General features: G+C 38.1%; 3 protein-coding genes across 3 annotated transcripts; all 3 read left to right on the forward strand.

The window, feature by feature from the left end:
- The first annotated feature begins 2,350 nt into the window (after positions 1-2,350).
- LOC117619223 (probable transcriptional regulator RABBIT EARS) lies at positions 2,351-3,273 on the forward strand. Its single transcript, XM_034349123.1, has one exon. The coding sequence runs from the start codon at positions 2,353-2,355 to the stop codon at positions 3,211-3,213; it is 861 nt and encodes a 286-aa protein (XP_034205014.1). The 5' UTR covers positions 2,351-2,352; the 3' UTR covers positions 3,214-3,273.
- A 2,815-nt stretch (positions 3,274-6,088) lies between these two features.
- On the forward strand, positions 6,089-8,905 carry LOC117619224 (tropinone reductase homolog At5g06060-like). Its single transcript, XM_034349125.1, has 5 exons — positions 6,089-6,311; positions 6,428-6,635; positions 6,819-7,035; positions 7,162-7,268; positions 8,473-8,905. Exons 1-5 carry the CDS (start codon positions 6,223-6,225, stop codon positions 8,671-8,673), a joined length of 822 nt encoding a protein of 273 aa, XP_034205016.1. The 5' UTR covers positions 6,089-6,222; the 3' UTR covers positions 8,674-8,905.
- Positions 8,906-12,285: 3,380 nt separating this feature from the next.
- On the forward strand, positions 12,286-14,472 carry LOC117617959 (protein phosphatase 2C 37-like). The gene is made up of 3 exons (XM_034347600.1): positions 12,286-12,995; positions 13,103-13,417; positions 13,676-14,472. The coding sequence occupies exons 1-3, from the start codon at positions 12,471-12,473 to the stop codon at positions 14,105-14,107; spliced, it is 1,272 nt and encodes a 423-aa protein (XP_034203491.1). The 5' UTR covers positions 12,286-12,470; the 3' UTR covers positions 14,108-14,472.
- The last annotated feature ends 1,334 nt before the right edge of the window (positions 14,473-15,806 follow it).

A 15,806-nucleotide genomic window follows, 5' to 3' on the forward strand; every position in this document is an offset into this window, starting at 1 on the left:
CTAATTCATAATTAAAGTGCTATTAAAGCTTTATCACAAATAGTGTGAATGTCCGGACATTATTACCCTGTGGACACCATATATTTTCTACTATTCATTCACGTTTTTCTCCTTATTTACAATAACGTCTGAATATCCGCATAAAATATATATATATATATATGTTGCACAGTCGAATAGTACCAACCCAGAGGCTAGAAAAAGGTTGTTCTAAACATGAGATTTGACCATTCAAAGACTTGTAATTTTATCTATTTATGGTTGTTAATTAACTCCTCTCAATACGTTAATTTGGTCATTGTGTGGCAGGTGGCTACTCACTACTTTTAATTCCAGTCCCATGATTAAACATATAAAATATTTGGATCTTAATTAACCTCTAATCACTTTGTAAATTTGGGATTTCCCCATATGATCCTGAAAATCCTCCATAAAGATTAGACACAGTGCACCAACTCTTGACAAAACTTAGCTATATTTTTATACAATGCCTTGGAGAGAAGAAAGTTGTAAGAGAAACGCAATATATGATCTTACTAACTTGTATTAGTGAGCAATTTAATAATTAATATATAAGTAATTAACTTGTCGTTAACTTCTTCTTTTTTCCTTCTACTGAATTCATCGAAAGGAAATTTAATGGATTTTTTAATATTTACTTAGATAACGAAAATATATAATATAGGTAAGCACGGCCAAGTCTTATCTCTGAAATATGTGAGGTAGTAGCTAGTTTAAAGTAAAAATTAATTCATTACTTTTATATATGTTCGTGTGAAAGAAAATGTCTTTGTTGTTGACTTGTTAACTTGGCGTGATATGGGAGGAAAATTACAAAGAAATTCTCAACACGTTCACTACAGAGAGAGAGAGAGAGAGAGAGAGAGAGAGAGAGAGAGAGAGAGAGAGACAGAGAGAGACAGTAAGGAGAAATTTGAAGTGATATCAAATCAAGACTTGGTCCTTTCAAATAAACAAGCATGATATCATGTGAAGTTTATGACAATGATGCTTGCTCCGATCACTAAATCAATTCAAATGAGCAGAATACACGTGAATTGTTTTTTTTTTTAATTTCGTCTAAGGTGATAACTAGTATAAAATATGATAATGCAAAGGACTTACTAATGTAATGATTTGGAGCAAATGCTCTTTTCTTTTCTTTCCAGAAAAATTCTGAGTTTGAATTTTAGTATCGGAATAATTTATGTGAGTTTAGTATGCAATGATTACCGTAAATTATGATAAGAATTGTTTGTTGTTATATAATTAAAAGATTAAAATATGCTTTCCCAATCGTTTATATACTTAATAAGAAAAAGTCGGAATGATTAGGACAAATTGCACTGAAATCCATTATCAAACTATCTGATCTAACAATAGATTCAAGAAAAGACACCTTGTGGACCATGTTATCTGTGATTATATATATCAAGATTAATATATATATTGTTATATCAATTTCGAAATTCACGGTTCTTTGTCTTGTCTGTGCCTTTCTATATATATATATATATATATACTCCTCCTCATGGATTGGTCTCATCTCCCCACTTACGGCAATGCACGACTCCTATCCTATCCCATAAGTTCTTCAAGGTCTCAAAAATGGTTTCCATAGAGCCATCGTGCCTCATTTTTTTATTAGTAAATGATAGTTTGACGTGCATAAAGTCTAACCCTGGCTTGAAAATTTTCACTTCACAGCAGCAATAATATAAGTAACAATATTATTTTTACCTCCAAGTTCCAACCTAGATAGGAAGGCATTCGATCGTTCTTGCGTGTATCATATATCAATTATCAATTCATGATGATTCGTTGGTGTTTTCATGCATGTGGATCAAATCAAATGCATGACATAAATGGGCCCCTCTATAAATTGTCAAAATAATACTAGAGACAATGACTATGTAGCAAACGAGCTAGAAACCAAAAGAGTAGCTTCATTGATAGAGCCAAATTAGAGGAAAGTAGGAAACCCACGGCGTAAAGCCTATTACCAAGACCTTTTCAGCTGACCTCCTTCTCTTACTCATAGATTCTCAATTGCCCTTCATTCATCTCCTAATATTACAAGTTAAACAGGCCAAAGGGGGGAGGGAGGAGGGTCAAAACTCTGACTCTGGGTGTAGTGGTAAATACTGCATGCGCTCTCATGATGTCACTGGAGCTACAAGCCCGCATCGTACTAAATATTAAATTTATTCTCTCTCAAACAACATTTGATCACATGATCTCATTTATATTTATAGCTCTGGTTTAGTTTGTTAGGCTGATCAGACTCTCTCTCTCTCTCTCTCTCTCTCTCTCTCTCTCTTGGTGTGTGTGTGTGGTGGGCTAGCTTTGTGGATGGAACAAGCTCAGTGTTTGGTGTGGCAAATTAGCAGGAAAGATCAGATCTTCAAGTGCTCGTTATCATCACCATCATCAATGAACTCAACAACATGGGAAGAGAAGGCTTTTGCTGCAGATGCAGCTGGGCATGGTCCTCTTGGGGGTTGTATATGGCCTCCAAGATCTTATTCCTGCAGCTTTTGTATGAGAGAATTCAGGTCAGCTCAAGCCCTAGGGGGCCACATGAATGTCCACAGGAGAGACAGAGCCAGACTCAAGCAATGCCTTAACCCCAATAACACTGCTCACCATCATCATAGCCATGAGGCCCATCATCATCATCAGCTTTCTAAACCATCTGATCATGATCATGATGATCATCATCAACCTATAACTTCCTCAATATCATGTCCTTTCTCATCACCTTCTAGGGCTCCCTCAGCTTTAGTCTCTATTCAGAAGGAGAATTCCTCAGGTGCTGAACGCGCTTTTCTCTCTCATCATTCTGCTACTTCTGCTCCATCTTGGTCAGATAATTCAAAGTCTGATCATCAATTGGAAAAGAATATCATGACCAGAGAAGAAGAAGATTCTAGGTGCCTGCTAGGTAGTTATGATCATGGTGATTTTAATGTTGAGACCGATTTGTCTGTGGGGTTAAATATTTCGGTTGTTAGCCGAAACAGATCACAAGGTGGGTCTTGTGGGGAAGAGGCAAGCATCAGTTGTAAAAGGCCAAAGACTGCTACTGCGGCTATTTCTTCATTTCCATTTTTTCTCCAATCAGAAGCAGAGGTGACTGGGCTTATGGCTAGCTCCTCCATGGAAGATTTGGATCTTGAGCTCAGGCTTGGTGACCCTCCCAAGGTGAAATGAAAGCACTTTGGCCTGGCAATGCAATTGTATGGGCTCATGGTCTTATTTTGCACTGCTTTTTTAAATTAATCAGAAGAAATTTTAAAGGAAATCACTTTCTGCGTTTACTGTTTTTCCATCTCCTTCTTGGCAAACCCATCCTTTAGATGATTCAAGGGAAATCAAGCATGCCAGCTTGAGGTGCACATAATTCAAGTTAAGATCATTAATTGATTGCACTTTATTTTTTATTTTTGCTTGTCTAATCGATATTCATTTGATCAGTTCTGAATTATTATTAGTTACTATACATGGTATTGATGTGATGATAAAATGTTATGCTTGAAACTGGAAGTCAATTGACAGAGAGCATCCATACATAAAGAGGAAGCTAAATCGGCGATGCTCAATATTCGGCTACTTCCTCCTCCTATATATAGATATATCTTGATGTGAAAACATGATAAAAGTCTTGCATTAGGGTTTATGAGGTGTAATGTATATTCCACTCCACCTGTTAGCTATAGATAGACAGATAGATGAAGTTCCAAAGACATATGAAATTCCCATCAATTTTCAGATCTACCAGGTTTGCTGTTCAGGTTGTAAGAAATTATTCAAAGAGGTACACAGTAGTTACCATTAGTTGACTCTCAGTCCTCATACTTGAATCATGAGAGAGAGAGAGAGAGAGAGAGAGAGAGAGAGATGTTGCTTTGTGCTTGTTTTCATGTTTATCGCTTTTTGTTTGTTTTCTTCTTCCTGCCAAGTGAGGTAAGGGGTGGAAACTTAACTGTATCTGTGAGGTTGTAAATTGGTGAAAGAACTGACAAGTAACTGACATCAAAAGTCACTTCAGCTACAATATCCCAAGGGACTGAATTCAACAGTGCATGCATTGCTAAAGAGAGATCATCATCAATTAATACAATTAAATACCAAGTTAACTATTAACCCCTTCTGTGTGGATCTGTTTCTGTTTTTCTCTTCAATTCTATGTCCTTCATTCTCTCTATAATCTTCCAAAATAGTCCACCAACCCTATGGGAATCAAATTCAATTAAATTAATACAAACCCACGAGAGAGTAAAATCAATACCATTTTATTAAAATGGCATCCCAGACAGAAACAAAACTCACATCAATGGCACTATTCACGCGTCCCTTGTTTTTACTTTTGGAACGATTCTAGCTACATGTTGAAACCCACAACGACAAATGGCCAACCCTAGAAGAGCTATATATAGTTTTTTTTTATTTTTTCATTTCAAAAACCCTAGCTAGGCTCCTCCTATCTGGTTAGAGTAATGTGGCACCCTGGAATATACTAAAGCCACCATTATAACACACCCATGGTTTCCTGCAGAATACACGGGGATGTCTCTAGGAATATCAACTGTGTTTTATTACAACTTTTTCTTTATAAGGCAAATTGATGATGAAACATCGCTGGCTTTTGACTTAATGTTCTTGGCAGAGATCTGGAGGGAATTTATGTTACCCCAACAATATTTTTTCCATTTTTGGGTGATGGAAATGTAAGACTCTTTCCATGTACACTTGAATATATGAACATAGTTTTCGAGGAGGGGTAATGGGTAAAAGGGGGTATGAAGTTTGCTTTTACTTTGGTTTCGATGAGGTACCTGTTTTTGTGTAAGAAAGGGTTAAAAAGGAGACCATAATTGGGGCAGTGTCTGGTCTGGTTTCTGGCAGTTGAAGTAGTTTGGTTGGTCTGGTTTTTTGACCTTTTGTAACATTTATCGAGATCTGAATATTAAGAGTAGCTGTTTTTGTTTTTGTTGGTATTTTCCTTTTTCCAGTCTGAGAGTGATGAGGTTAATTTAAGGTGCAGTTGAAGGAGAGCCAGAAACGCACATGGACATGGAGATGACAGATGTGGTCTGTGTCTGTGTTTCTTTAATTTGTAACAGGAAATTACAAGGGAATGAGGAGATATTGTAGAACTCAGTTAGTTGCATTGGGGGTTGGTTTCAGCTTGATGTGGGAGAGCTTTTTTGACAAATTGAATAGTATGTTCATAAATGGGTTTTCGTTTTGCAGAGCTTTCCATTTATACATAAGGGCCGCTTATTGGGTTTTGCTGGATTTTGCAAAAGCTTGATTTGGGCCAAACACCCTAGTTAGCTGGCCCCATCTCAATTGTACGTATAATCATTGTGGCCCATAGAGCTTGCGATCTTTGTTCTTATTACGATTGTCTAACTAGTTGGTGGTTTCTCACACACACTACTACAGTGTCATTGAGGTTCAATGTCACATTCCGGGATCAGCTCCGTCGTAGCACAATATTGTCCGCTTTGGGCCCCCTTTTCTGCCCTCACGGTTTTGTTTATGGGAATTCACGAGCAACTTCCTAGTGGGTCACCTATCCTGGGATTGCTCTAGCCCCCACTCGCTTAACTTCGGAGTTCTCATGACTCCGAAACCAGTGAGCTCTCAAAAGGCCTCGTGCTAGATGGAGGCGGGCGTATACATATAAGCCACATCACCCCCTCTCCGTTGATAGATGTGAGATGTTACATTCAAACTTGAGACCACTAATCTGCAAATTAAGACATTTTTCCACTGGACTAGATCTCATTAGTAGAATGCATTGTACTTTAGGTAACATGGTTGGGATGCAATAAGAAATTGGAATTTATCAACAAAAATGTTTGCTCAAGCTAGATTTGCATTTTTTTTTTTTTTACGGTGAGAGTCTCTAACAAGTGATGCATGTAACCCAAAACACCGAAAAAAAAAAGATAAAAAACAAATAGTTTTTTCCTTGAATGATTGATATTTGAAGGACATCACATAATGTCATATAATTTGTCGCCTTTGTCGACTTTCTCTCTATAATTACGATTCATAAGGCAACTTCAAATTAGAATTAGAATAATATTTGTGCCACATCATTTTTTGTATTATTATATAATCTTATATCCTTTGGAGTGGCAGCGGCAGATGCTATTGGCAACTTGCGATCAGTTACCAGTTCAGCGAAGTTGCTTGTAAACCGCGAAAATGGCCAAGGCAGAGAGCAGCCTCCCAAACTCCAGATGGTCTCTCAAAGGAATGACTGCCCTCGTCACCGGTGGCACTCGTGGAATTGGGTATCTCTTTCTCTCTTACAAAATTCATCAAATTGTCTCTTGGGCTTTTTTTAAAACTGAGTTTTTGTTGAAATTAATTATATTGATTTCGATTCATCGCTCTTTTTTTAATTCAGGTATGCCGTGGTGGAAGAGCTAGCTGGGTTTGGTGCGGCTGTGCACACTTGTTCTCGGAAAGAAGCAGAACTTCACAAGTGCTTAAAGGAATGGGAGGCTAAGGGCTTTCTGGTCACTGGGTCCGTTTGTGATGCCTCGTCTAAAACCGAGAGAGAAAAGCTCGTGCAGCAAGTGTCTTCTTCTTGCAATGGCAAGCTCAACATACTTGTAAGTAACCGTCTGTTTATTTTGTGCTCTGGCTGCTTGTATAAATGTCACAAAGAAGAGAACTTTTCCATGTTTCATAGCCCAAGTAGAAATGTGTTGTGGTTATGCCTTCAATTCTCGAATTAAAGATCGTCTTTTTATGAGAAAGAAAAAGGGTTACATTGAATGTGATTGTGGGCGTAGGTAAACAATGTTGGGACAAACATCAGGAAGCCAACTACTCAGTACACTTCTGAAGAATATTCAATACTCATGGCTACCAACTTAGAATCCACATACCATCTTTCCCAACTTGCACATCCTCTTTTGAGAGCATCAGGAGCAGGAAGCATTGTGTTTATATCCTCTGTTGCTGGCTTGGTGAGCATAGGCTCTGGGACCATTTATGCAGCAAGTAAAGGTGGGCTGTTCCTCTGCTATGGCGTGTCTTATTTTGCTCCATAATCCATATGATGTATTAAATTCGATGAGTGTGAAAAGGCAAAAGCTAAATTCTCTTTTGTTGTCTCCTTTTCTCCATTTTCAGCTGCAATTAATCAGCTTACAAAAAACCTGGCTTGTGAATGGGCAAAAGACAATATCAGGAGCAATTCTGTATGCCCTTGGTATACCAGAACCTCACTTGTGGAACATGTAATACTCTTTCCTTCTTGTGGTCATTTAGGTGATATACATATGTTTCAATATTACTTCAATTACAACTTTTTTGTGTTTGCCATAGGAGTATGTTATAGCATGTTTATTCAGCATGAAGATGCACCCACAAAACCTTAGACTTGTTTCTCACCCTATAATGGGAATTACATTGAAAGTGAATATGTTAGTTCATGCTCAGAATGAGAATCTTATGGACTGGATAATGTCCGGCCTCATACGAAAAATATAGATAGAGTAATTGACATGCTTGTTACGTCATGTTCAACTTAGAACAGTGGCAAAAGACATTCTGAAAGAATTTTCCGAGTACCAGTTCAGCTCAATTATAGGCTTCGGACAATATCTCAGGTTGAACAAAGGTACGATTTTGTAGACCCCACCGTGGGAGCTTTATACCTATATCCCAATCTTCAAATATACTCACCCCTCTCATTCAAACCCTACCAGGGCTTTTCTTGCAAGTGTTATTCGATAAGTACTTATTTTAGTGAGGCAGAAATTGCTGAGGCCTTTGTGCAGACATGTGCCAAAGGTTCTGAAACTTCTGATGAATTTAGAGTTATACACCATACTTGAAATTGAGAACTACGCCAACGAGGGTTGGTTGAGTTGGTAATGATTGTTCTCTTTGCTATCAAGACCTAGGTTCGAGTTTCGTTGTCAACACTTCCTCTTTGTGGGTAATTTATAAAAATAAAAAAATGGGCTAAGACCCCTTCTGTAAGTCCTCAATATGCCCTGACCTTGGGATTGGGTAGTCTCCCCTCCTCCTAAACTTTTTATTATCGAAATTGAGAACTACTAGTCTGCAATATGCGCGTGATTATGAAAATAAAGCTTACTTAGTAATCATGGTTTGCCTTTAGGCAGTCTAATCTTTATGTTGGGGGTAATCATTAAGTTTAGATAATAGGGCAACGTCAATGACCAATAGGGCAGACACCCTTTATAAGTTAAGATAATAGATCTCTCTGTATTCTAGTTCAACAACATCTTTTAATCTTAATCTATACTTAACTTCATGGAGAATATTTTTTTTGCATATCTCAATAATTAAATGCAGTTTATATTTATGTGAATGAAACAAAATTTGGGTTTGCTGATGAAAGTATTCAAATTGATGGGTGATGATGTTGATTTTCAATTGATCTGATTGGTGATCTCCATTGCTGCTTTTCAGTTGTTGGATAACAAGGAGTTTTTGGAAGAGATAACCTCACGTACCCCTATTGATCGTGTTGCAGAACCTGAGGAGGTCTCATCTCTGGTAGCCTTCCTCTGCCTACCTGCTGCTTCTTACATCACTGGACAGATTATTTCCGTTGATGGAGGAATGACTGCGAACAGTTTTAACCCATTAGGCGGCCATTTTGATTTTTGAGCCCCTGTCTCTCACGTTCTTACCCCCATGTTCTGTTATGTTTTTATGTCTACAATTGTCTTTAGTCTGTCATTTTTTCATGTATTTTTCTGACCTCTCCCAGATGCTCAGCCAATGTTTTACCACTTAATAAGCTGAACTCGGCATCATTTCCTTGTGAGAAACTTTTGAACAAAAATTGTGGTCCTATGTTGGGTCACGTTTTACTTGTACCCTTTGTTTGGTTCTCTCATAATCTGTCTGGTTGGTGAGAAAACCAAAGGCACAATGAAAATATCTAATAAGTGAGAGAAAAGAGGCAGGCGCACAGAAAACTGTAGAGACGATATTTCTTTCTGGTGCAAACATTGAAAAAGAAAAAGAAAAAGAAAATAAATTAAATTAAAAATGAAAGGAAACCTACCTCTACAGGAAAAGACCTCTGAATTTCAAGGCAAGAGTGACGTGGTGAAAAGGTGTGGGCTTGTACGTGTCACCCCACCCCAACACAACTCTCCACGTCTCCCAAACATCAAAGAACTTTCTTTCTTTGGAGATGTCGTGGTGATGGGTATTTTGGGAATTAGGAAAGTTGGGTACGTGTTGCAGCTTACCAAGTTTCGACGGAATTAAGTAATATTTGATATATAAAAGTCCATAATTGAGTTAGGTCAATACCTATTCGCATCCAAATTTAAGTCTCCTCCTCCTCCTCCTAAGTTAGTTGGAGTTGGAGATCTCACATACAAAATGTTAAATTTAAATTTGATAATTTATATATAATTTAATATTTAATAAAAATTAAATTTTATTCAAAAATATTAAATATTATATTTTAAAAAATAAATTAGATTCATATTATGCATAACGTATTAAAAGTGAGTAAATGATAGTGTGATTTATGGCTGAAAAAAGATTATAATATATGTGATATCAAGCTTTTTTAGATGTTATTTTGACATATCTTTTTCAGTTTTCAAATTCATGTAGAATTTGACTATTCGATTTGTGAGAATAGGAAGGTAAAAAATTCAACGTTTGAAAGTTTGAAAACCTTGTACAATGGCTTATAAGGAGTTTGGTTACTCCCCCCATTGCTAATTGATTTTCAGAAACCTCAATTTTCTTCATGGTACAAGAGCCTCCCTTTTGTTATTCACCATAAATACCAATGGCACCAAATCAGTTGACAGAAAGACGGATCAACGATTCATTATTAACAACATTGATATTATCTCTAACTTAACTACCTACAATGCCACAAAATGTGAGGTTTTATTACAAAACAGTGGAGTAATTTTAATTTTTAATTTTCGTCATTTCATGTCACGTGACAATTTACATAACGTCAATACGTCGAAAAAAAAATTGTATTTATATATATTATATACGAAAAGTTATCATGAACTTATAACTTAACTCGTTAATACCTTGTACCTAAGATTTTAGATTCAGTCTCTTACCTCAATATGATTTGTATTAAAAAAAATATTAAAAAGAAGTTGGAAATTGAAATTTTGAGAATTGAGACCTAACCATGTGTCCAATGACCATTATAGGTAAGGTGAACCGTGGTCAGAGAGAGGGGCGTTGAGGTTGAGTTGAGTTTTAGTCAGAGAGAGAGGGAGGGACAGTGACTGAGTTATTGACCCTTACGTGGCAATGCATCTAGTGGGTGGGTCACCACATGTGGGAACCAGTCGGAAGGAACTCATTGCTTGACAGCCCACACCCCCCCGCCCTTTTACGTGGCACCTGCTCACCGGTTGTTGGAATAATATTACTTTTAGGTCCTTACGCTGCCTCACGTTTTTGAGGCGGGCACTACAACCCTTCTTTTTATTTTTTTATTTTTTATTTTTTCATCTAAAAGCAATTGGTAATTCAATGTCAGTTGCATGATGACGAAAAAAAAGATATTAGAAATTCAGATTTATTGACTATTAATTTATGCATCCCAATCAAATAAGCCTTTATCATCTTAGAGCATTTTCAATAGCCTTTTGAACTACTTTAGAATGTTCAAATAAGTGAATCATAATTAGTTCAAATATACGATCTGAATTCATTTTATCAAGTTCAATTAACTTAATTCAAGATATATACACTTCACATATTCATTTTTATCAAGTCAAATGAACTTAATTTGAGATAAACTTCACATACATTAAATAATATAAATGAATAATATGGATTCACAGTCCATTAACATGCATAATTTGCAAAAGTGATGACAAAATAACATTTCTCATTGGTTTACTTGTACCTTGTTTTCAAGCTTTTAACAAAAATATTCATCTTTTCAATTATTTTAAATATGTTTTATATTCATTATTAGGTGTTATTTACTTGAAACTAAAAAACATGTGTGATATGTAAAGTCCAAACGAAATTACATTTCACCTTACTTTTTTTTTCTTTTGCAGCTAAAAAGAGATTTCGATATAAATTTTTTCTTAGAAAAACAAGAAATTTTCAAAATTACGGTCTATTACAAATTTAAATGGAAGTACAATTGACTAAATGAAGAGCTATGATGATCAATGACTAATGATATTTAGATTGATCCACTCGTATGATATGAATTCCAAACTTAAAGATAAATGTAGGCTAAATGCCTGTTTGGCATTGCTTATTTGGGGTAATAAGTGATTTTAAAAAAAATTTGAGATGCCCAACCCGTTTGGTAAACTGTGAGAAAATTACTTATTGTTAAAAATTGATGTGAGAGAAAGCTATAAGGGAAAGCAGCTAATGAAGTGCTTTCATTTTCTGATTATGCTGGAATCAATTTCGAAGAGGAGCTGGATTTAATGATTATGTAGCAATCATTTTTTTATTATGCGTAAAATCAATGCCTACAACACTTTTAACAAAATTTTTACCAAACGCTAAACTACTTTGTCTCACAGCTAATTTCTCTCACAGCAAATCTGACAGCGATTATTTTCACAGCACAACAATGCCAAACTGGCCCTAAGAGTGGATTCATGCAATACCATATTAGGAAATAGAAAAAAAAATATCATAAATTTTAACTAAATAAATATCATTAAAATAAAATAAAATGTCTTTTTTTGGTGGATTAATGTGTTGTATCATCGTGGGGTGCTCCAAAAATCAAAATTGACGATGATACGACCCCTCCCTTGTAGGCTTCCGGAAGCTGGTGGTATTGTTATACTCGCAGTAATGCGTGTGGGGGAGGCAACCAAACCCGAATATCGTATTCTGCGATGCCGCCACGTGGTGAATACTCCGAATCCAGTGATTAAAAAAAAACAGAGAGAAAATTAGATAGTAAAAAATATTAAAAAGACGAGAGGGGTCGGTCGTTCAAGGACCACATGCGTGTCAGAAAAAGGACACCGCCTACACCTACCGTGTCATCACAAAATTAGGCCACGTATACGTGTCGAAAAGGCTAAGCACGTGTTGAAATATGAGGAAGAGAGAGATGAGATGGACGGTTGAGATGGGGCTTTTGTATTCAGTAGTTCGACGTCATACCAACTGTACAATGTCGGATCCTGCCCGTGATGGTGACGGGCAAGCTGCCCGTGATTAGGCCTGTTGTGGCCCCTAGGTGAAATTGTTGCGGGTGTGCGTGGAGGGTGGTGAGGTGGCTCTTTTTCTCGTTTAGAAAAAGCTTCGGTGCACAGCCATTTTAAGAGATCCCTTTCTCTCTCGCTATTATTCTCAAAATCCCTTATATTTCTGTAGCCTCATACCCTCCCTCTCCTCTCAGGTCTGAGGAGCCGAAGAAGAGTTTGTTGTGATTTGTGTTGTAGTTTGATTGAGTTTTTGTTTGAATTTCAATGGCTGGAATTTGCTGCGGTGTTGTCGGAGAAGCTGAGGCGTCAACTACGATTGACGCAAGCCCAAGGAATTCGAGGCGTAGGAGATTGGAGCTCCTACCGCTTAAATACATAGCTGACGTAGCCGTGAAACCGTCGACGGTGGAGAACGGCCGGAAGCGGCAGAAGATTGATCTGTACCGTTCATCGTCGTTGGTGCCACAAAAAGCAGTGGAAAGCTCCTCGGAAGTGAAATCGAAATCGGAAAGCGAAGGGTCGAAGCTGAACGCGACGGTGCGTTTTGGCGACGATGATTTTGATGCTGTGAATGGAGATCATCAGGAGTCTTCTGTGCGTGTGGAGAACGAAGCGGTGCAGGTGCAGGCACTGCAGGAGAGCCCTCGGTTTGGTATGACTTCGGTTTGTGGGAGAAGACGAGACATGGAAGACGCCGTTTCGATTCACCCTTCGTTCTACCAAAACGACGGTCCAGACTCTAATGGAGCCCACTTTTATGGCGTTTTCGACGGCCATGGCTGCTCTCATGTAATTCCACCAATCCTAATCTGAATTCTATACTTCACCGATTCTCCCGCACTTTTTTGTTTCCGATTTTAATTTATTTTTTTTCTTATTTTGTTTGGTTTCTTTAGGTGGCCTTGAAGTGCAAGGATCGGTTGCATGAAATCGTGAAGCAAGAGCTCGAAACGGAAGGCGCGTTCATACAGTGGAAGGGCGCGATGGAGCGAAGCTTCGCGAAGATGGACGATGAGGTCCAGGAAGGAAACCTGGTTGCTCAAGGCCCGAATTGCCGGTGCGAGCTTCAGACTCCGCAGTGCGACGCCGTTGGATCTACGGCGGTCGTTGCTGTCGTCACTCCGGAGAATATTATCGTCTCTAATTGCGGCGATTCCCGCGCCGTGCTTTGCCGAAACGGCGTCGCCGTCCCTCTTTCCTCCGATCATAAGGTGAGCTTTGAGTTCCCTCGCTTTTCCCGAGAAACAAAGAGACACGAGAAATTAAAAAAAATTGAATTTTCTTGACTTTTTGGAGATCTAAATCTCCAGACCACGAGTTCATTTGAACCGGAACGCTATGATTAATTTTGTTTTTGGCGCGTCAAAATATTAGGACTAGGGCAAAGACTCAGAGGCCTAAATATGCTAATTGATTGCGCGTGCACCACACGTTAACTAACGTGCGCTTATTTTATTTTGTTATTGCAGCCGGATCGACCCGATGAGCTGGTTCGGATCGAAGCCGCGGGCGGGCGGGTCATCTACTGGGACGGTGCGAGAGTCCTGGGAGTTTTGGCCATGTCGAGAGCCATTGGCGACAACTATCTGAAACCGTACGTGATATCGGAACCGGAGGTGACGATCATGAATCGGTCGGCGGAGGACGAGTGTCTGATTCTGGCCAGCGACGGCCTCTGGGACGTGGTATCAAACGACACCGCGTGCGGAGTCGTTCGCATGTGCTTGCGCGCGCAGAAGACGACCTCGCATTCGGAGTCGTCTGGAACTGACGCGGCAGTGAGGTCCGACAAGGCGTGTTTGGACGCCTCAATCTTGTTGACCAAGTTGGCCTTGGCTAGGCAGAGCAGCGACAACGTCAGCGTTGTCGTGGTGGATTTGAGAAGACCCGGGAGGTGCTAAATCCGGCGTCGTTTTAATTACATGAAGACGATATAGTACTAGTCTAGCCAACAGTCAGTGGAAGAGGGAAATTACCAGAGAGTGGCTTTCGATTGTTAATTGATTGTTGTAGGCTGCTCTTATTTTCTCTTACTTAATTAACAAGTTTGGAAGATTTTTTTTTTTTTGGGGTGTGGTTTGGGGCCTTTTTTCTTAATTTTTATTTTTATTTTAAAGGTTTTACAATCTTCACATCACTGCAGAAGTTTGCAGAAATGTGATATTATACCAACTTAAATAGTGAATATAATTGTATAATAGATTAGTTTTTCTCCTTGAATTGTAATCAGTTTGGTTAAATGAATGGTTTTCATTTGGTTTTGGAATTAGGCGCAAAAATTAAACAAGCAGTTGAATTTTGCACCATTCCGAACAACATGCTTTCCTATTTACCTGCAAATTACAGTCTTCAATACGTATAGAAATATGACGCGTGTAAATACAAAATACTAAACTTTACGTGCTACGTAAAAATAAATTTGTAGCTCAAGTAACTTAAAGCAATTACTCATGCACCGAGTTATGTAAATATGACACGTGCAAATACAAAATACTAAACGTTACGTGCTACGTAAAAATAAATTTGTAGCTCAAGTAACTTAGAGCAATTACTCATGCACCGAGTTATATATTCGAGTGACATAGATTTGTAATTCACGCCACTGAGAGTAATTATTCTATTCATGCACCGAGTTTCGTATTCAAATAATTTCGTAAGAGCAAAGCATTAGGTCTAAATGCTTAAGATTCTTGTGTTGTATTCAAGCTCTCAAGCTGGTGCTGGGAATATTTGAGTCCATTGATGTAAAGACTACAATGGCAATAAGACTTCGGTTGTTTTGGGACCCTATGCCGCCGTGGGAGGATAAATTTTAAGGTTCTCTTTCATCAGCTGAGTGGCCGTAGTTGGATAAAGAGTATGTAGGCGCCCTTTTCATGGCCCGAGTGGGCAGATTTTTGGGGTTCCACCACTCGATTTTTATTCCTCGACAACAATGTGTGGGGCCACACACACATCGTCCCACTCAATGGGCTGCGGACACGTAGCGTTTGATCTTTGTTGCTGGCCTTGTGGCATCAACATCTCTGAGCTGGCTTAGATTTATTTAGATCTTGATGTTGATGGCCATGGACCCAACAGTGCCCTCAAAATTAAGGAAGAAAGAAAAAGGGTATCTCTGCCCTTTAACAAAACCTCTTTTTTTGGGCTCAAGCTTACTGAGTAACATGAGTTTTTAGTCAATTCACAAGAATCATAAAATGGAAAGAAATGAGAGGATGGCGTGAAATGTTAGTGCAACTATCTTCATATAAAAAGAGAGAAAAAAAAAAAAAAAAAAAGCTCCTCAATGGTCGGCCATGGTTGGCATGATATTTCTTGGGATGGCTAGGCATAGCCATGTTGTTTGCATAATTGAGAGTTTGATTGATATGGACCACCTCATTCACCTTTTTCCTCTTTTCGCTTTTTTCGTTAAATGATATAATGAGAAGAAGAAAAATGAAAACGTTCATTTATACGACTCTTATGTAAGCGTTCTATCATAATAACTGATCACGTAATTAACATGTAACACGTTAAATGTGAAAAGTATAAATTTATTATATATTAATTTGTAAGACGGATCAGAATTTTGTCATTGAATCTTTGACCTTATTA

The sequence above is a fragment of the Prunus dulcis genome, chromosome 2 (genome assembly GCF_902201215.1).
Source record: "Prunus dulcis chromosome 2, ALMONDv2, whole genome shotgun sequence".
In the NCBI taxonomy this organism is placed as follows: Eukaryota; Viridiplantae; Streptophyta; class Magnoliopsida; order Rosales; family Rosaceae; genus Prunus; species Prunus dulcis.